This window comes from Leptodactylus fuscus, chromosome 3, assembly GCF_031893055.1.
Source record: "Leptodactylus fuscus isolate aLepFus1 chromosome 3, aLepFus1.hap2, whole genome shotgun sequence".
NCBI classification, from domain to species: Eukaryota; Metazoa; Chordata; class Amphibia; order Anura; family Leptodactylidae; genus Leptodactylus; species Leptodactylus fuscus.
Window position 1 is genome coordinate 10,048,508 of NC_134267.1, and position 23,171 is coordinate 10,071,678.

The 23,171-nt window shown below is 41.4% G+C and overlaps 1 protein-coding gene across 1 annotated transcript in view; it reads right to left on the minus strand.

Moving 5' to 3' along the window:
- CAMKMT (calmodulin-lysine N-methyltransferase) overlaps nucleotides 1-23,171 on the minus strand; it is a 308,776-nt gene that overhangs the window by 42,788 nt on the left and 242,817 nt on the right. Inside the window, exon 8 of the mRNA XM_075267047.1 lies at nucleotides 10,603-10,677. Within this exon, the coding sequence (XP_075123148.1) occupies nucleotides 10,603-10,677 (75 nt within the window). The remainder of the gene's footprint in view (nucleotides 1-10,602; nucleotides 10,678-23,171) is intronic.

Consider the following 23,171-nt stretch of genomic DNA (forward strand, 5'->3'; position numbering starts at 1 on the left):
CTCTCTGTGCTCCCCTCCCTTCTCCACTCTCCCCTGTGTGCTAATTCCCTCCGGTCTTGTGTCCCACATCTTCAGTCTGTGTAGTATTGCTCTCCTCTGCATATCTGACCAGGCAAAAAAAAAAAAAAATCACTCCCATAGTGGATTCAGGGGGGCAAGGAGGTCACATGATGCTGTGACATTTCGTTTGCTGGCTGAACTGCTCACAGGAAGGAGTAGTGAGCTTGCAAATAAAACATCAAAGCTGTAATCACTGACCTGAAAATAAATCAGATAAATGGTGCTGAAATTAAACAGGATATATATTATTAAGTGTCTTGATTTGATGCCTCCTGATATTTGGCCCATCAAACTGATGCACATTTGTGTGTTTTGGTTTGGGTTTTTTTAAGTGAGAAAAATGAGAAGCAAAAAAAATGGAGCTCCAACACCTAAAAAGACATATAGTACACTGATCAGCAAATAATGCTACACCAAAAATAACATCTTTTTAGCAGATAGACTCTTATTTGTAGCCATTGTGAAGAAAAAGGAGCACTAAACCTACAGATCAAGAAGAAGAAGGAACGTAACTGGCATAATCTTGCCCCCACAGTCTGCAGGATTTTCAGATTTCTTCATATTCCTGAGATAAACACTCTTGTGAAAACTCTACAGGGAGCACAGGAGTTACTATTGTGTTGATTTTGTTAAGTTTTGGCTGGTTATCAACTGAAGAGGCGTGGCTTAGTTGAGGAGGTAAGGTTAACTGTAAAATAACGCAGACAGAGGAAGGAAGGAGGGGGGGAGGACCCTGCTGCAGGACCGATTTACAGACAGTGGAGGAGAGGGGGGGGATCCTGCTGCATGACTGATTTAAATCCAGTGGAGGAGAGGGGGAGAGGATCCTGCTGCATGGCCGATTTACAGCCAGTGGAGGAGGGGGGGAGGATCCTGCTGCAGGACCGATTTACAGCCAGTGGAGGAGGGGGGGAGGATCCTGCTGCAAGACCGATTTAAATCCAGTGGAGGAGGGGGGGAGAGGATCCTGCTGCATGGCCGATTTACAGCCAGTGGAGGAGGGGGGGAGGATCCTGCTGCATGACCGATTTACAGCCAGTGGAGGAGAGGGGGAGGATCCTGCTGCAAGACCGATTTAAATCCAGTGGAGGGGGGGGGGGGGAGGATCCTGCTGCATGACCAATTTACAGCCAGTGGAGGAGGGGGGGAGGATTCTGCTGTATGAACGATTTAAATCCAGTGGAGGAGAGGAGGAGAGGATCCTGCTGCATGACCAATTTACAGCCAGTGGAGGAGGGGGGGGAGGATTCTGCTGTATGACCGATTCAAATCCAGTGGAGGAGAGGAGGAGAGGATCCTGCTGCATGACCGATTTACAGCCAGTGGAGGAGGGGGGGGGGATCCTGCTGCATGACCGATTTACAGCCAGTGGAGGAGGGGGGGAGGATCCTGCTGCAAGACCGATTTAAATCCAGTGGAGGAGAGGGGGAGAGGATCCTGCTGCATGACCAATTTACAGCCAGTGGAGGAGGGTGGAGGATCCTGCTGCAGGACCGATTTACAATCAGTGGAAGGGGGAGAGAATTCTGCTGCAGAACCAATTTACAACCACTGGTGAAGGGGGGGGAGGGGATCCTTCTACAAGACCGATTTATAGTCAGTGGAGGAGAGTGGACATGACTGATCTCCAGGGATACATGGAAAATATTTAGTTACATATTTCCCAGTTTTAATAGTAATATAATCCAAAGTAAGATCAGAAGAAATGAACAGGGAAAGCGCTGGGTTATATTTTTAGTTTGTTTTTATGAATTTTGTACATTTAGTGGTCTGCACTAGGACCTGCCATTCCAGAAGATAAGCCAGCTTCATTACAGACTGTGATATCTCAATGTGTCACACCGGTCATCTAAAATACCAGATCCCTCTCACTAGTATCCTATGGAGATCTGGCGGCTCATTGGATAACCCTGGTGTCCTGATAGGAATCTAGTATAGAATATAAGTGAATGACTAAAGATGTAAATCCCATCAATATTTGGTGTGACCTTTGCCCTTTGGAGGAGGAGTCCTGGAAGTGATGATCCAGCCCCCACAAATATAGCCTTGATCGCAACATCCTCCAGTCTGTCTGGGATGACATGAAGAAACAGATAGATTGGAGCAAGCAACATCCACAGAAGAGCTGGGCTTAGTTCTCCAAGATGGCGGCGGGAACAACCAGTTCTGCCAAAAACTGTCTGCAAGTACCGAGAAGAACTGATAGGGGGCGAAGGTCACCCCGAATATTGATGGGTTTTACATTTATCTTTTCTTCGTTCACTTCAGTGTCAGATATAAACTATTAACCCTTCTATTTCCGAAAGCATTCTTTACAGTATTCACACCTACCTAAAACTTTTGGAGAGAACTGTATTTTCTGTCTGTGATTTTTGGTTCTTTGATTTAGATCTTCTATGACAAGGGGTCTTGTGTGTGTCCTGTTATTGGGTGATATGAGTGTAAACCACAATCCAGGTAAATTTTGGTTGGTATTGACTGAAGAGGGGTGGCTTGGTTGAGGAGGTAATGTTAAGTGTAAAATACTGCAGGCAGAGGAAGGGGGAGAGGATCCTGCTGCAGGACCGATTTACAACCAGTGGAGGAGAGGATCCTGCTGCATGACTGATTTACAGACAAGGGAGGAGGGGGGGAGAGGATCCTGTGGCAGGACTGATTTACAACCAGTGGAGGGGGCGGGGGGAGAGGATCCTGCTGCAGGACCGATTTACAGACAAGGGAGGAGGGGGGGGAGAGGATCCTGCTTCAGGACTGATTTACAACCAGTGGAGGAGGGGGGGGGGGATCCTGCTGCAGGACCTATTTACAACCAGTGGAGGGGGGGGGGAGGATCCTGCTGCAGGACCGATTTACAGCCAGTACACAGTCTGTACATATCGGAGGAACATGGAGGTGCTATGCAGACAACAATACATATTAAAAAAAAAACGTGAATAAATTAAAATCGAAGATTAACCCTTTGGTTCATTATCTGTATTTTCATTTACACCCACAAGATCATCTGGGTACGACTTCAAGGAAGAAATACTGTCGGGTTAGAAACATTTTACATCAATTCCCTTCCTCTTCGTGTTCTCTACTTGTTCTTACCGTCAATGATTTACCAGCCACCTAATGGTCTCCCCTGAAATAGCTCGCTACATGGCACTAAAAGGGGATGTTCACGCCGGTTTATATTTACCACCCATTCACGTCTAAAAACGCGGCACAGATTGTCGGTCCATTACTTGCCCACAGCTAAGTTCTCGTCTGGTTCTCCGCCGAGTGCCCACCCACATAACAGCTTCTTCTACAAAGGCTAAGAATCCCTTACCGCCCATGAAAAGTCTATTCCTTCTTGTCTGTCGGCTTTGGTGACTGCACTTATTCTTGTCACTGTGTTTTCTTCCCATCCGCCCATACGGGGTATCTTTCCAATGCTTAACACAATTGTCATTCAGTGCAGACTGGAAGCGGTTCTAGGCCGGGATCTACACCTCTCTCTTATGCCGTTCTACCCGCACTGATAACATAAGCACAGGAAACATAATAACCCGCGGTATTTTATACATGTAAGTGCTAAGTGTATCCCCGGCTGCAAATAACTTCATGAAAAGAGCACTCGAGTCGTACAAGTGTTCTGAATGTAAACATGGGAATATATGAATGTAATCATGTATATACATGAACCTCAATCTGCTTCTTTTTTTTTTTTTTTTTACAGTGGCTCGGTGAATAGACCTTGTTTTCATGTAAATGAGCCCAGACTGTAAAACTGGCTCCCCATTCAGACAGTCAGACAATACCACCCTTGCTGGAAAAAAAAAAAAGAAAGAATTTAATCAGGCACCTAATATACAAGCTGGCACTGAGGCTGCAGAATCCTAAAGGAAGGGGTTTGCCAACTGACGGCAAAATATATCCCTTTATAGGATCTAAATATAGGAGTATCTAACCCAAAGACGGGGGTAGAAAACGAAAAGCTCGATGATGGCTTTAAAAATCGGAAAAGATGGCTCAGTGGTTAGCTCTGCAGCCTTGCAGCACTGGAGTCTTGGGTTTGAATCCTGCCAGGAACAACATCTGCAAGGAGTTTGTATGTTCTCCCCGTGTTTGCATGGATTTCCTCCCATTCTACAAAGACATAGTGATAGGAGAAAATGTACATTGTGATCCCTATATGGATCTCACAATCTACATTTAAAAAACCCCCAAAACTTAGGATAGGTCATCGATGGAAGATTGGCAGAGCTCCGACAACCAGGATCTCAACAATCAGCTGTAGAGGAGACCCCAGTGTTTGGATGAGCGCTATGGCCTCTTCACCAAAAGTCAAGTATTTTTTTCCCCCTATTAGTATGTTTTTGCAGCATCTGAGCAAACCTATGCAAACATGGGGAGAACATACAAACTCCTTGCAGATATCCTTGGCAGGATTTGAACCCAGGACCCCAGCACTGCAAGGCTGCAGTGGTAACCACTCGAAAACCAAGTATTTTGTACAGCGGCTGTACTTGCTATCACACCTCAAACCCATTCACTTTAATAAACATGACCGAAGAATGTAACGTCAGATGGACGCTGAAGCGGAAACATTGTTTCAAATAGCTGATCTGCAGGGGTTCCGTGTGCAAAACTTCCATTGATCTTCAATTGATGACCTATGCTAAGGGAAGGTCATCAAATGATAACACCGAAAAAACTCCTTTGACAGTGTCCATATGTAATGGATACAGCAGGCCTGACTCTCCATCTAAAGGCTATAGGGGTACTCTGGACTCTTCTCTGATAACAGATGTTGGGGGAGAGAACAGACAGACGGATTTCAACATGGCCGATCCTTTTGTTTTTAGAGGAAATCAGCTGTCCCCAGAGGTGTCTGGCAGGGGCTTATCTCCCCTCTCCACAGTCAGAAGACATCATGCTCCGGCAATACCACAATGCATGTCTATATGGAGGTTGGGAGTAATAACTGTTGGCCAAACAATATTAATGGTCTACTCTTTACCAAGGGGTTCCTTGACCACTGGTTCGGTCACATGGGTCTCACTTGTAGGTGCCGTGAGTTATGACTATGTAGAATGGCTAAACTACAACATCCCCACTGGTAATACTGTAGACACAGTCTAATCCCAAGGGTCAAGTAAATCCAAATATTGTATCCACTTTTAACTCCAAAGCGTAACATGTCTGTTCTCCATATTTGAGTTGAGATAGTTCTAGAGATGAAGGTTGGTCACAAGATATTAAAGGTTGAGGAATATCTCTATTTGGACCAGGCTTCTTAGAATACCCCAATAAAAGATGGTTCCCAAACTCCTAACTAGAATGGCCAGACAATAGGCTAATTCATATGCAAATCAGCATGGGAGATTTTGGGCCACTCTTTACTAATATTGATCCATCCAATGGATACTCTTCCAAACACCTTATAGGCAGGAAAGTTACTTGGATTGTTGCCCCCCTTTATGTTGACCCCCAAGTATCTGTTTAGCCTCAGTAGAGCACAGTCTGGATACTGACCTTAGACATGGCTTCGTATAATATAAATTACGGTATCGATCACTCACTGATCTCTGCTAACTTTTGGAAATGTCAACTTCAACCTTTGTAAGTGATAGTCTGACCTAGACTTTAATGACTTTGCCACCACACGAGATGAAGCAGCCATACATGTATGTGGATCTCTTTGTCATAGTCTATGGGATCGAGGGTAACAATAAGAACCACTGTAATAAGTATTTCCGAGCTGCAGATGGGTGAGATAAAGTGGTGGTCACAGGAACATCCTGTCAATAATGTCTAGAGGTGGCCAAACATCTTCAATGGCTTTGATCCCAAGGCTCACTCATCTGATGCTCATTCCTTCTTCAGGAACATGTGAGCGGCTTGGCCGTTGGACAGTCAGGACACCCCCATCTGCACTGGTGGCTAGTCCTTGAAAAATTGGTCAGTTTGACCAACATTAATATAAAATGAATAGACAGCTTTAAATAGATGATTAAGTGTGGAGGAACAGACACAAGAACGTTCCAAAGTGCTTGTAAATAACTGCAGATTGAGCAATGAAAGACACAACGGGAAATGGAACGTGGGAAAGGGAAGGGAAAGACAAGTCCTAGGGGTAAGAGTCAAAGGGTCTCAAAAAGAAACCAAAAAATGTCTTAATTATCCAGGGGGTTCCCACAAGTCTGCCCAGGTTGGGTCCTTTGAGAAGGTATACCATGGTGCCCACTTAGAGCTGAACTTCTGGTGAGTGGGATGGTTCCTCCATAGGGGCTACCTGAGAGACTTTCCGAAGAAAGTGAGATATCGTGGGAGTGGATTCGGATTCCCAGTATAAGGGGATCAAAGATCTGGCAATAGATAGAAGTTGAAGCCAAAGTCACTTGGGAGACCTAGAAGGGAGAGTGGGCCATAAATTCAAAAATATGCCAACCGGGGTCACAAACCTGGTTCAAAACCCTCTGAACGAGCGACCAGTAGGGGGATATCTTTTGGCATTCCCATGAAATATGCAAAGGGTAGCCTGGGACCTTTTGGCAGCACCAACACAAAGGAGGAAGACAGGATAGAACTTATGGATTGCAACGGGCGTTTTATACCACCTGGTGACCAATTATAAGCTCGACTCCTGCAAGCGTACAACTCTAGAAGGGCCCATGAAGAGTCTGAGGACAGAGGATCTTTCTTCGGGAGTGAGCGACATTTCAAGTTCTGCCTCCCATTTTGACATGTTTGCTTTTATGCATATACAATAACTAGTTTTTTTTTGTGAATTAGAGAAGCTTTACCACGTTTGTCTGACAATGGCTGCCATCTTTGAAGGATTCGGGGCAAGAGTCAGAGTAAGGCTATGAAAAATGGGGGTGGTTTTGGCTACTGATTCCACAGTCCTGCTTGAAAGCCAATTAACCCCTATGGATACCAGGGGTGCGCTGCTGGCTGGATGTCCTAATATATTACACAGTCCAGTCACATTAATGTGACCACCTGTCAAAATCCAGAATAACCCCCTTTGGCAGAGCGGACCGCTGCGAGACGTGCAGGAAGAGAGGGGATGTTGTGATGATGGTCACTGGGATGTTGAGCCATGCTGACTCCAGTGCCGTGGCAAGCTACGTTAGGTTACAGGGTGGAGCATTCATGGCACGAACAACCCGATCAAGGTGGTCCCACAGATTCTCGATTGGGTTCAAGTCCAGGGAATTTGCTGGCCAAGGGAGTACGGTAAACTCATCCTGGTGCTCCTCGAACCACGCACGTACACTGCGAGCTTTATGACACGTCGCCTTGTCCTGCTGGTAGATGCCATCATCCTGAGGAAGAACGATTTGCATGTAGGGGTGAACATGGCCCGCAAGGATAGATGCATACTTGTGTTGATCCATCGTGCCTTCCACAATGATAAGTGCACCCAGATGGCTGATGACACGCACCTTCTGCGATTGGTTATTTAACGTTGACATCAAAAGTAGGCGCTGGTCACATTAATAGGACTGGACTGTGTATAATACTAATTTTTGGGTTAACTGCACGTGACCACCTTTTATCTTCTCACATGGGTGGAAACGCTGATCCTTAGGACTACTGATAGAAAGTATCTGATTTATAAAAAATGAATCGGAGATTGAGATGAACAACATATAGACATATAGTCATGGCCGCCGTATTGTCCTTCTTTACCGTTAGAACAGTAATATGACAAAGCCATTGGCAAACAGTGCTCTGAATTATTTTTACAAATTGGATGACGCGGTGTGAGTATCATGAGCAGAAGAACAAGGCAAATGCCAGGGTTGTTTTGATATTTGTGTGAAGAGCAAATTTAACTCTAAATCTGTTGGCAAGACCTTGCTTCACCCACGTAATCTGGAAAACATCCATATGTGAGCCTTGTCTAAGCCTATGAGAAGACTGTTGCCCTCCTGCTCATGTCCGCCAGCTCTCTGATCTGACTTTCATACTTAATCTGGTCTAATCCTACCGAGCATTAACTTCATCTGTGCAATGAAACCTGTAGTATCCATTCTAATATTTGGTGAGGAAGGCATTTACTAAATTACTTGCTGAAATCATATGGTGTTGTTTAGCTCTTTATTTTAATCAGATGATGCATCTCGGGGACACATTATCAGCGCTATAACTGGAGACCCAGGTTTGTGTTTTTTACAAACAATAAATCTTTCCGCTATATAAAGATATAAAAAAAAGTTACCAATGTTTTATATAACATGTGAACAGAGACTGAAAAATAATGACTATTAGACTTTACACTATTCAGTTTGACCATATGGGTGGAAAACAAAAAATGAAAAACATGTCATAGCTGAAATTTTTTGCAAAAAAAATTACAAGGTATTTTTTATTTTTTAATCACTTGAATTTTTTTTTAAAAAAAATAAATTTCAAGGTATTTTTATTTTTTAATTACTTGAATTTTTTAAATTTCAAGGTTTATTTTTAAGTTACTTGAATTTTTGTAAAAAATTTCAAAGTATTTTTATTTTTAATTATTTGAATTTTTTAAAAATTTTTCAAGGTATTTTTTTTTTAATTACTTGAATTTTTATAAAAAAAATTTCAAGGTATTTTTATTTTTTAATTACTTAATTTTTTTTTTTTAAAAAAAAATTCAAAATATTTTTAGTTTACTTGACTTTTTTTTAAAAATTCAATGTACTCTTATTTTTTAATAGAATTTTTTTAATTTCAAGGAATTTTTATTGTTTAATTACTTGAATTTTATTTTTAAAAAATTAATGGTATTTTTATTTTTTTATTACTTGAATTTTTTAAAAATGCATATTATATATATACAAAAATCCAAAAAGGCAGCACATTTTTTAAATTTTTTTACTATGAGATCTCAGTTGGGCACCCATTTCTTTGCGATTGTGCAGCCAGTGTTGGAATATATATATATGCATATATATATATATATATATATATATATATATATATATATATATGTATATATATAATGTATATCTGAAAAATACTATCATGATATGGCAGATTTAACCCTTAAGTACAATCATGGTGTCTATCATAATGATATGTGTATGATAGCGGTGTATGTAAGACACCATGATAGTACTTAAGGGTTAAAGTAATACCTCCCAGCAAAATTATTTAATCAGAGTATTTTCTAAAAATGCAAAAAAATAAATAAATTCTGCACATATTCATAGGGGGGCATTCATGATTTTATTAAAATATTTTTTAAATTATTTTTATTTTTTATTATTATATATTTAATTAAAATATGGTATATATATATATATATACCATATTTTAATTAAATATATAATATATATATAATTAAAAAAATCTGAAAAAAATTACAAAAATAAATAAAAATAGGACAAGTCATACCATTAAAGTGGGACATTCAGTACTGATTAAGAGTCTGAAAAAATATATTCTGATAATGCTGTTAAAAAGAAAATAAAATGCAAATACGTATAGGATACGCCAAACCATTGACATCTAAAATTATTTGAAAAAAATAGTATTTAAAATTTAAATAAAAAAAAAAAATACAATGTATACATATATAAAATCAAAATTCTGGATTAAACAGGCATCCATAAAAACCTAGTGAAAACTAAAAAAAAAAAAAAAAAGAGCTAGACCTTTCAAGTAATATATGTAAAACACAAGCGGAGCTGTGAATTAGATGACAATGGTAAGATGCTTGATTAATGCTATTTCTGTCAACTCCTGTGAAATAATACCTGTTCTCTTAATTACATGTTACAGTATGTCGTAGGATGATGTATCCAGAGAATAAAGAACATGATACAATGTTCCTCCCTATTACTTTGCCATTAATAACTGTCTACTTAACTTCGGCAGTCTTCAGAAATATCAGATATAATTTGCCTCTGATCTCAAAGCGATTGACGTCTCCGAGTTCCCGAGTTTGGCGAAGGCCTCGTCTGTATTTAAAGCACTCTTAAATAGATGTTAGAATTCATCCGAAGACCACGGATCACTCAAAGACATTTCCTTATACATGAATTATTCTGGACCCCACTTAAGATAGCTGGTGTCACAACACCCTGTTACATCTCGGGCGGTCTCCGTACGATGATTTGGGCGATCGCTTATGCAAAAAGGAAAAAAAAAAAAAAATTGCACAACCTTGCTTGTGCTAATATCAATAGTCGGATATTTAGTAACAAGTAAGTTAATTGAGCTGTTTGTGTTGATAAACTCCCTTTCCTTCAGACTGTTCCTCCCTGAACCATAATTATTTGCAATTTGCTTAAGTCGTCCATTTACGGATACGTCAAGCATGAAACAGAGGCAATTTCGCAAAATGGAAATGCTTCTCAAAATCAATCTTCAGGAAATAATGTGGTAGAAGTTACTCTGTGATAGAAGACTACCTCATGACTGTCACATAGAGATGAATATTAATTTGTTGAGGTTAAGGCGGTTTAGTGCTTCATTTGTTGACTTTGTTCAGCCGTCAGAGAGCAGAGCAGTGCAATTATTTCAACAAATCTATTTTTTCCCCCCGTTACGCTAGTTACCGTTTTTTTATGTACTTACCAGTCGGCACACATAACAATGTCAAAATGTCCTTCCAGTTGAGAGACATCTGTCTCATTATCCCATCGTAAAACGCTACAGGAAAAAGAAAAAAAAAAGCACAAGAAGTGTCATTTTAATTTTTTGCAATTTTTTTCTTCTTTTTTTTTTACGCTGAGGATGTTTTCGTGACATTCACTTTAATAGTGTTAAAAGCAAATAGGATGTTTGAAAACAGATCTGGAGACCACTTTTATCTGGTCCTTTAGGAATCGGGTGAGGAACAGGAGAAAGGCAAAGGTTTGGGGGTGGTTTTTTGGATTATTTTACATGTAACTTGAAAGTTGCAAAATCTGTAATCGGTCCCCTCTGTACCACATTCCATGGATTAGACACTATTATTATTTGGGGGTCCCTTGTTTTAAAGATTTGGCAGGGTTGCTCCTCGAATGAAGAACATTGCATGCCCAATAGTAGAGTAAGGGCCCGTTCCCATGATGTAACGCGGCGCTAATTCTGATACGTAAACACGCGTCAGAGTGAGCGCTTCAAAACAGAATCCCATTGACTTCAATGGGTTCCGTTTAACGCGAGTAACACATTGAAATCAATGGGTTAAAAAAACCTACCTTTGATTTCAACGTGTAGCGCGCGCAAGACGGAACCCATTGAAGTCAGTGGGATTCTGTTTTGAAGCGCTGACTCTGACAAGTGTTTACGTGTCAGAATGAGCGCCGTGTTACATCGTGGGAACGGGCTCTGACTTGAAGATCCTGCGCCCCCAAAAAATTCTGGAATAGGGATTTTTGTATCAGGCGCCATGAATTAGACCAGGGGTGCCTAATACGTCGATCACGATCTACCGGTCGCTCGCAAAGGACGTATGGGTCGATCGCGGGATCGGTGTCTGCTTGTTGACAGTGCAGGCTGAGAATCATCTCTGGACACTGGCCGGTCCGGGGCCTTGCACTCGTTCGCAGTCAGGGCTGCGGCGGCCCCGACTGCAAGTGTCCAGAGATGATTCTCAGCCTGCGTTGTGAACAAGCAGACACCGGAGAGCTGTCTCCTGCTCTCACGCTCCGCCCACAGGCCCCGTCCCAGCCCCGCCCACAAGAAGTGGGTAGTAGATCTTATCCCTTGCTCAGTTTAGAAAGTAGCTCACATGCTAAAAAAGTGTGAGCACCCCTGAATTAGACAGTATTAGGGTGTATTCACACGGAGGAAAATGGCGCTGAATTTGGTGTGGAATCCACGTTGGGAGTTTTTTCTTCAGTGCTGAATCTTTTACAGATTCCACACCATTTTCCTCTGTGTGAATGCACCCTTATTATTTGTGGAAGGAGTTTTTGAATTTTTTATGTTTGCATACATCTCAAAGGTCCTGGAACAAGCTTTTACTATTATTTGAGGTACACGGTACAAAGGGAGCCCGTTTTAGAATCTGTAGGGCCATTTTTAGGTGAGGAATAGGATAAACCTAGAGTTTTTGAAATACTTGAAGGTCTTGGTCCCCAATGCAAAATCTGGAACAGGACCCCTCTGTACTATCATCCATGGATTAGACACTATTATTATTTGGGGGCCCCTTGTTTTGTAGATTTGGCAGGGTTGCTCCTCGAATGGATTTTTTTTGAATTGTCCAATAGTAGAGTAACTTGAAGATCCTGCGCCCCAGAGGAAATTTTGGAATAGGGATTTTTGTATCAGAATTAGACAGAATTATTATTTTTGGAAGGAGTTTTTGAATTTTTATGTTTACATACATATCTCAAAGGTCCTGGAAATGGGCCCTTTGTACCATGTCCCATTAACAAGACTCTACTAGTATTTGGGGGTACACGGTACAAAGGGAGCCTGTTTCAGAATTTGCAGGGCCGTTTTTAGGTGAGGAATAGGATAAACCTAGAGTTTTTGAAATACTTGAAGGTCTTGGTCCCCAAAGCAAAATCTGGAACAGCACCATTATTATTCATGGCAAGTGGTACAAACGACCCCTCTTTTGCATTGGGGTCAAGGATCCTCAAGTTGCGCCACTATGTAACTAAAAATTCAAAAACTCTACCTACTAAGAACTTGATAAAAGTGGTCTTGTGATGTTTTCAAGGATCCATCCACTTCTTAAGTGGCCGTGGGGCCTTTGGGCACCTTCAGACACCAGGGCGCAGGTGCGATAGCTACTTCTACACCCCCCCCCATCGCTACGCCCCAATGTTCCGCTACAATGTAATGTTTATCATTGGGAAGAAACGTAATTTCAGCCCAAAAATAAAGCGTCATAAGAAGCTTTGGAGAGGTGGGAGGTGTGTTTATACTAAAGGCGTCATTCATTGCATTTTTATTCACTGTGTTAGTTAGCTATAAGATTATAAATAACTCTACGCAATCGTATTGCTAAAAATCATCTGCGGTGACTGACTAGATCCTAAAAGAATAGCTCCTCTCTATGCGACTCTGGCAGCTATAACAATTTTCTCTACATGATACAATCAGATTTTTTCAATAGTCGGCTACGTCAAGTGAAGGCTCAAAATGTATCTCTGTGCTGCAGAAGTAAAAAGGAAAGAAAAAAAAAATCAGATAATCATTGTTCCATATAAAAAGTGACTGGTTAACGCGACTGAATTTCTGGAATAAGTAATTCTATTTAAAAGAAAAAAAAAAAAGATTATTTTTAACGTAACTTTTAATCTGAGTGCTTGACTGGCTCCCTGCAGGTGTTTCTTAAAACTGAGGCAATGATGGATTTGAACGATCAAAGCGAATATTAAACCATTTAGAAGAGATTTAAGTCGGGAATGTTTTTGGAGGACTAGTGTGAGATCTGGCGTGTTGGAGGAGGAAGATCAGGGACATCCTCTCCGAGCCCTCGTACCCATGGTCGTCCTATGCAGTGGCGTAACTAGGAATGGTGGGGTCCCGTTGACTTGCCCCCCCCCCCCCCGACTGACACTGACGCCGAAGACCTTGACCGACCCCCTCCTACGCATTCCTGCGCGTTCTATTATCCCCCATAGTGGCCCCTGCACACAGTATTGCACCCCATAGTGGCCCCTGCACACAGTATTATCCCCCATAGTGGCCCCTGCACACAGTATTATCCCCCATAGTGGCCCCTGCACACAGTATTATGCCCCATAGTGGCCCCTGCACACAGTATTATACCCCATAGTGGTCCCTGCACACAGTATTATGCCCCACAGTGGCCCCTGCACACAGTATTATACCCCATAGTGGTCCCTGCACACAGTATTATGTCCCATAGTGGCCCTTGAACACAGTATTATCCCCCATAGTGGCCCCTGCACACAGTATTATGCCCCATAGTGGCCCCTGCACACAGTATTATGCCCCATAGTGGCCCCTGCACACAGTATTATGCCTCATAGTGGCCCCTGCACACAGTATTATCCCCCATAGTGGCCCCTGCACACAGTATTATGTCCCATAGTGGCCCCTGCACACAGTATTATATCCAATAGTGGCCCCTGCACACAGTATTATGTCCCATAGTGGCCCCTGCACACAGTATTATGTCCGATAGTGGCCCCTGCACACAGTATTATGTCCCATAGTGACCCCTGCACACAGTATTATATCCAATAGTGGCCCCTGCACACAGTATTATGTTCCATAGTGGCCCCTGCACACAGTATTATGTCCCATAGTGGCCCCTGCACATAGTATTATCCCCCATAGTGACCCCTGCACACAGTATTATATCCAATAGTGGCCCCTGCACACAGTATTATGTCCCATAGTGGCCCCTGCACACAGTATTATGCCTCATAGTGGCCTCTGCACACAGTATTATGCCCCATAGTGGCCCCTGCAAACAGTATTATGCCTCATAGTGGCCTCTGCACACAGTATTATGCCCCATAGTGGCCCCTGCAAACAGTATTATGCCCCATAGTGGCCCCTGCACACAGTATTATGCCCCATAGTGGCCCCTGCACACAGTATTATACCTCATAGTGGCCTCTGCACACAGTATTATGCCCCATAGTGGCCCCTGCACACAGTATTATCCCCAATAGTGGCCCTCTGCACACAGTATTATCCCCCATAGTGTCCCCTGCACACAGTATTATGTCCCATAGTGGCCCCTGCACACAGTATTATCCCCAATAGTGGCCCCTGCACACAGTATTATCCCCCATAGTGGCCCCTGCACACAGTATTATGTCCCATAGTGGCCCCTGCACACAGTATTATGTCCCATAGTGTCCCCTGCATACAGTATTATCCCCCATAGTGGCCCCTGCACACAGTATTATGTCCCATAGTGGCCCCTGCACACAGTATTATGTCCCATAGTGGCTCCTGCACACAGTATTATGTCCCATAGTGGCTCCTGCACACAGTATTATCCCTCATAGTGGCCCCTGCACACAGTATTATGTCCCATAGTGACCCCTGCACACAGTATTATGTCCCATAGTGACCCCTGCACACAGTATTAACCCCCATAGTGGCCCCTGCACACAGTATTATACCCCACAGTGGCCCCTGCACACAGTGTTATGCCCCATAGTGGCCCCTGCACACAGTATTATGCCCCATAGTGGCCCCTGCACACAGTATTATGCCCCATAGTGGCCTCTGCACACAGTATTATGTCCCATAGTGACCCCTGCACACAGTATTATGCCCCATAGTGGCCCCTGCACACAGTATTATGCCTCATAGTGGCCCCTGCACACAGTATTATGTCCCATAGTGGCCCCTGCACACAGTATTATATCCAATAGTGGCCCCTGCACACAGTATTATGTCCCATAGTGGCCCCTGCACACAGTATTATGTCCGATAGTGGCCCCTGCACACAGTATTATGTCCCATAGTGACCCCTGCACACAGTATTATATCCAATAGTGGCCCCTGCACACAGTATTATGTTCCATAGTGGCCCCTGCACACAGTATTATGTCCCATAGTGGCCCCTGCACATAGTATTATCCCCCATAGTGACCCCTGCACACAGTATTATATCCAATAGTGGCCCCTGCACACAGTATTATGTCCCATAGTGGCCCCTGCACACAGTATTATGCCTCATAGTGGCCTCTGCACACAGTATTATGCCCCATAGTGGCCCCTGCAAACAGTATTATGCCCCATAGTGGCCCCTGCACACAGTATTATGCCCCATAGTGGCCCCTGCACACAGTATTATGCCTCATAGTGGCCTCTGCACACAGTATTATGCCCCATAGTGGCCCCTGCACACAGTATTATCCCCAATAGTGGCCCTCTGCACACAGTATTATCCCCCATAGTGTCCCCTGCACACAGTATTATGTCCCATAGTGGCCCCTGCACACAGTATTATCCCCAATAGTGGCCCCTGCACACAGTATTATCCCCCATAGTGGCCCCTGCACACAGTATTATGTCCCATAGTGGCCCCTGCACACAGTATTATGTCCCATAGTGTCCCCTGCATACAGTATTATCCCCCATAGTGGCCCCTGCACACAGTATTATGTCCCATAGTGGCCCCTGCACACAGTATTATGTCCCATAGTGGCTCCTGCACACAGTATTATGTCCCATAGTGGCTCCTGCACACAGTATTATCCCTCATAGTGGCCCCTGCACACAGTATTATGTCCCATAGTGACCCCTGCACACAGTATTATGTCCCATAGTGACCCCTGCACACAGTATTAACCCCCATAGTGGCCCCTGCACACAGTATTATACCCCACAGTGGCCCCTGCACACAGTGTTATGCCCCATAGTGGCCCCTGCACACAGTATTATGCCCCATAGTGGCCCCTGCACACAGTATTATGCCCCATAGTGGCCTCTGCACACAGTATTATGTCCCATAGTGACCCCTGCACACAGTATTATATCCAATAGTGGCCCCTGCACACAGTATTATATCCAATAGTGGCCCCTGCACACAGTATTATGTCCCATAGTGGCCCCTGCACACAGTATTATGTCCCATAGTGGCTCCTGCACACAGTATTATTCCCCATAGTGGCCCCTGCACACAGTATTATGCCCCATAGTGGCCCCTGCACACAGTATTATGTCCCATAGTGACCCCTGCACACAGTATTATACCCCATAGTGGACTCCCATAAACAGACCCCAGAGTATAATAATTGGAGGCCTGGGGGAATAAAAACATAAAAAACTACTGTTTCTTACCTGTCCCCCCGTCTCCTACGCTGTCTTCCCCACTGCCGTCCTTCTTCAATGACATCGGACGTCACATGACCCGGGACACAGGCCGGGTTCATGTGACGTCAGAGATGTCAAGAAGGAGACCTGGCAGGATCGTGGAGAGGTAAGTAACAGTGTTTTTTATGTTTCTTACCTCTCCTGGGCTTCCGATCTTTATACTCGGTGGTCTGAAAAGACCCCCGAGTATAATGATAGCAGCGGTAGCGGCTTTCACCGGGCCTCTAATGTCCTGGGCCCTGTGGCAGCTGCCTCTGCTGCTATGGCGGTAGTTACGCCACTGGTCCTATGACTGCAAGTACCAAGTGGTGCAGAGACATAATCCAATGGTGGTGACATCTCAATGAAGGTTTCATTCCTCTACGTTCCCTCTATTTTTGGACACACATTTTTGGTGTGAGCTGCATCTAAAGTGTCGGAAGAGGCAGATCAGGGACATCCTCTCCAAGCCTTCTTATCCATGGCTTTCCTATGACTCCAAGTACCAAAAGGCATAATCCAATAGTGGTGACATCTCCAAGAAGGTTTCATTCCTCTACGTTCCTTCTATTTTTGGACACACTTGTTCTACAACTTTATATAATTTGCGTTATGTCCCACTTTTTTTTTATCGCTCAGGGATAGGGCAGGCTATGAGTGATGAGACTTTGATTTTCGACTTTATGGGGAAGTGGGAAATTACTTTTTGGTGTCCCCTCCAAAAAAGGTCAATGGAGACAAAATTTTTTAATTTATACAAAAAGAAGAGACACCGAGCGCCAACATGGTGTAGTATTACAAACCGAACTGTGGAGTAAGATAAGCTGATGAGTGGCCTCTTACCTCCTGGTGTTGTGATAAGTGACAACCCCATGAAAACATGTAGTGGACTTACGCTAACCAAGGTTGCGCAAAAGTCAAATGCAAGGAGTCCCTCAAGGTTCTGGTCCAATCGGGTGAGGAGGAATAGGGTAGAGCGCACACGAGCCAGTTGTAATTGCACTTGAGAAAGGGCTCAGCCCGAAACCCGTTGCGTTTGGTACTCATTAAGGGTTCGTTCCCATGATGTAACGCGGCGCTGATTCTGACACATAAACTTGTATCAGAGTCTGCGCTGCAAAACAAAATCCCATTGACTTCAATGGGTTCTGTTTAGTGCACGTAACACATTGAAATCAATGGGGGGCTTTTTAACCCATTGATTTCAATGTGTTACGCTTGCTAAACGGAACCCATTGAAGTCAATGAGATTCTGTTTTGCAGCGCTGACTCTGACATGAGTTTACGTGTCAGAATCAGCGCCACGTTACATCGTCAGAACAGACCCTAAAGTTGTTGAAGATTCTTTGCAAACCATTTGGCTTGTGCCGCTCTACTCTATTCCTCCTCACCCGATTGGTCCAGAACCTTGAGGGACTCCTTGCATATTGAAATCCATGAATTTATTCTTATCTGCCTTTATCTTCTGATTGTATATTTTTTATTCTATTTTGATTATGGGGTCGGCCATCTTGCCTGAGCTTCTCCTCCGCTCTTTTAACAGCATTTAGTGATATAGTTTACAGAACTCTCATGTCTATGGGAAAAAATAGACGGGACTGACTCAGTGAGGTCTATAGGAGAGTAAGGAAGGAGAAGTAGATGCAAGATGCGTCATTGCATGCAAAGATGAGTCATTGGTATTATCTGCTATTGTAATGCTGTCTGTGATTGTAATGAGCAGGGTTGAGCCGATCTTGAGATTTCAGGATTGATTTTAAAATCCGATTTCCAATCATTTTCCAGCCGATATGATCATGAAATTTGCTCGATCGCCGATCGGGATCCAATCTTTTCCCTCAACCCCAGTCAATGCTTCTCTATGGGAAAAGTCACTTTTAGGATTGAGCCGATCTTAAAATTTCAAAATCCAATTTCTGATCATTTTCCAGCGGATCACGATTGTGAAATTTGCTCGATCTTTTCCGATCCCAATCGCTGAATCCTAGTAATGAGGTGACTGCTGCAAAATGTCAGTCTATTATTGGGCTGAGTGACCAAAATTAAAAAAAATCAAAAACTGGTTTAGCAAAAAGTCTATATCTAGTGGATTTTCTGGTGACACATTCCTTTAAAGCGGAAAATACTGTAGAACTCAAATAGTATATGTAGAGAACACCATATGTAAGTATGTGTACAGAACACCATATGTAAGTATAGGTACAGAACACTATATGTAAGTATATGTACAGAACACCATATGTAAGTATATGTACAGAACACCATATGTAAGTATATGTACAGAACACTATATGTAAGTATATGTACAGAACACCATATGTAAGTATATGTACAGAACACCATATGTAAGTACAGGTACAGAACACCATATGTAAGTATATGTACAGAACACCATATGTAAGTATATGTACAGAACACCATATGTAAGTACAGGTACAGAACACCATATGTAAGTATAGGTACAGAACACCATATGTAAGTATATGTACAGAACACCATATGTACGTATAGGTACAGAACACCATATGTAAGTATAGGTACAGAACACTATATGTAAGTATAGGTACAGAACACCATATGTAAGTATAGGTACAGAACACTATATGTAAGTATAGGTACAGAACACCATATGTAAGTATATGTACAGAACACCATATGTAAGTATAGGTACAGAACACCATATGTAAGTATAGGTACAGAACACAATATATAAGTATATGTACAGAACACCATATGTAAGTATATGTACAGAACACCATATGTAAGTATAGGTACAGAACACCATATGTACGTATAGGTACAGAACACCATATGTAAGTATAGGTACAGAACACCATATGTAAGTATAGGTACAGAACACCATATGTAAGTATAGGTACAGAACACCATATGTAAGTATATGTACAGAACACCATATGTAAGTATAGGTACAGAACACTATATGTAAGTATATGTACAGAACACCATATGTAAGTATAGGTACAGCACACTATATGTAAGTATAGGTACAGAACACCATATGTAAGTATATGTAGAGAACACCATATGTAAGTATAGGTACTGAACACCATATGTAAGTATAGGTACAGAACACCATATGTAAGTATAGGTACAGAACACCATATGTAAGTATGTGTACAGAACACCATATGTAAGTATAGGTACAGAACACTATATGTAAGTATATGTACAGAACACCATATGTAAGTACAGGTACAGAACACCATATGTAAGTATATGTACAGAACACCATATGTAAGTATAGGTACAGAACACCATATGTAAGTATATGTACAGAACACCATATGTACGTATAGGTACAGAACACCATATGTAAGTATAGGTACAGAACACTATATGTAAGTATAGGTACAGAACACCATATGTAAGTATAGGTACAGAACACTATATGTAAGTATAGGTACAGAACACCATATGTAAGTATATGTACAGAACACCATATGTAAGTATAGGTACAGAACACCATATGTAAGTATAGGTACAGAACACAATATATAAGTATATGTACAGAACACCATATGTAAGTATAGGTACAGCACACTATATGTAAGTATAGGTACAGAACACCATATGTAAGTATAGGTACAGAACACCATATGTAAGTATGTGTACAGAACACCATATGTAAGTATAGGTACAGAACACTATATGTAAGTATATGTACAGAACACCATATGTAAGTACAGGTACAGAACACCATATGTAAGTATATGTACAGAACACCATATGTACGTATAGGTACAGAACACCATATGTAAGTATAGGTACAGAACACTATATGTAAGTATAGGTACAGAACACCATATGTAAGTATATGTACAGAACACCATATGTACGTATAGGTACAGAACACCATATGTAAGTATAGGTACAGAACACCATATGTAAGTATAGGTACAGAACACCATATGTAAGTACAGGTACAGAACACCATATGTAAGTATATGTACAGAACACCATATGTAAGTATATGTACAGAACACTATATGTAAGTATATGTACAGAACACCATATGTAAGTACAGGTACAGAACACCATATGTAAGTATATGTACAGAACACCATATGTAAGTATATGTACAGAACACCATATGTACGTATAGGTACAGAACACCATATGTAAGTATAGGTACAGCACACTATATGTAAGTATAGGTACAGAACACCATATGTAAGTATGTGTACAGAACACCATATGTAAGTATAGGTACAGAACACTATATGTAAGTATATGTACAGAACACCATATGTAAGTACAGGTACAGAACACCATATGTAAGTATATGTACAGAACACCATATGTAAGTATATGTACAGAACACCATATGTACGTATAGGTACAGAACACCATATGTAAGTATAGGTACAGAACACTATATGTAAGTATAGGTACAGAACACCATATGTAAGTATATGTACAGAACACCATATATAAGTATAGGTACAGAACACCATATGTAAGTATAGGTACAGAACACCATATGTAAGTATAGGTACAGAACACCATATGTAAGTATATGTACAGAACACCATATGTAAGTATAGGTACAGAACACTATATGTAAGTATATGTACAGAACACCATATGTAAGTATATGTACAGAACACCATATGTAAGTATATGTACAGAACACCATATGTAAGTATATGCACAGAACACCATATGTAAGTATATGTACAGAACACCATATGTAAGTATATGTACAGAACACCATATGTAAGTATAGGTACAGAACACCATATGTAAGTATAGGTACAGAACACCATATGTAAGTATATGTACAGAACACCATATGTAAGTATAGGTACTGAACACCATATGTAAGTATATGTACAGAACACCATATGTAAGTATAGGTACAGAACACCATATGTAAATATAGGTACAGAACACTATATGTAAGTATATGCACAGAACACCATATGTAAGTATAGGTACAGAATACCATATGTAAGTATAGGTACAGAACACCATATGTAAGTATAGGTACAGAACACCATATGTAAGTATAGGTACAGAACACCATATGTAAGTATAGGTACAGAACACCATATGTAAGTATAGGTACAGAACACCATATGTAAGTATACGTACAGAACACTATATGTAAGTATATGCACAGAACACCATATGTAAGTATACGCACAGAACACCATATGTAAGTATAGGTACAGAACACCATATGTAAGTATATGTACAGAACACCATATGTAAGTATAGGTACAGAACACCATATGTAAGTATATGTACAGAACACCATATGTAAGTATAGGTACAGAACACCATATGTAAGTATATGTACAGAACACCATATGTAAGTATATGTACAGAACACTATATGTAAGTATATGTACAGAACACCATATGTAAGTACAGGTACAGAACACCATATGTAAGTATATGTACAGAACACCATATGTAAGTATATGTACAGAACACCATATGTACGTATAGGTACAGAACACCATATGTAAGTATAGGTACAGCACACTATATGTAAGTATAGGTACAGAACACCATATGTAAGTATGTGTACAGAACACCATATGTAAGTATAGGTACAGAACACTATATGTAAGTATATGTACAGAACACCATATGTAAGTACAGGTACAGAACACCATATGTAAGTATATGTACAGAACACCATATGTAAGTATATGTACAGAACACCATATGTACGTATAGGTACAGAACACCATATGTAAGTATAGGTACAGAACACTATATGTAAGTATAGGTACAGAACACCATATGTAAGTATATGTACAGAACACCATATGTAAGTATAGGTACAGAACACCATATGTAAGTATAGGTACAGAACACCATATGTAAGTATATGTACAGAACACCATATGTAAGTATATGTACAGAACACCATATGTAAGTATAGGTACAGAACACCATATGTAAGTATAGGTACAGAACACCATATGTAAGTATATGTACAGAACACCATATGTAAGTATATGTACAGAACACCATATGTAAGTATAGGTACAGAACACTATATGTAAGTATATGTACAGAACACCATATGTAAGTATAGGTACAGAACACCATATGTAAGTATAGGTACAGAACACCATATGTAAGTATATGTACAGAACACCATATGTAAGTATAGGTACTGAACACCATATGTAAGTATATGTACAGAACACCATATGTAAGTATAGGTACAGAACACCATATGTAAATATAGGTACAGAACACTATATGTAAGTATATGCACAGAACACCATATGTAAGTATAGGTACAGAACACCATATGTAAGTATAGGTACAGAACACCATATGTAAGTATAGGTACAGAACACCATATGTAAGTATAGGTACAGAACACCATATGTAAGTATAGGTACAGAACACCATATGTAAGTATAGGT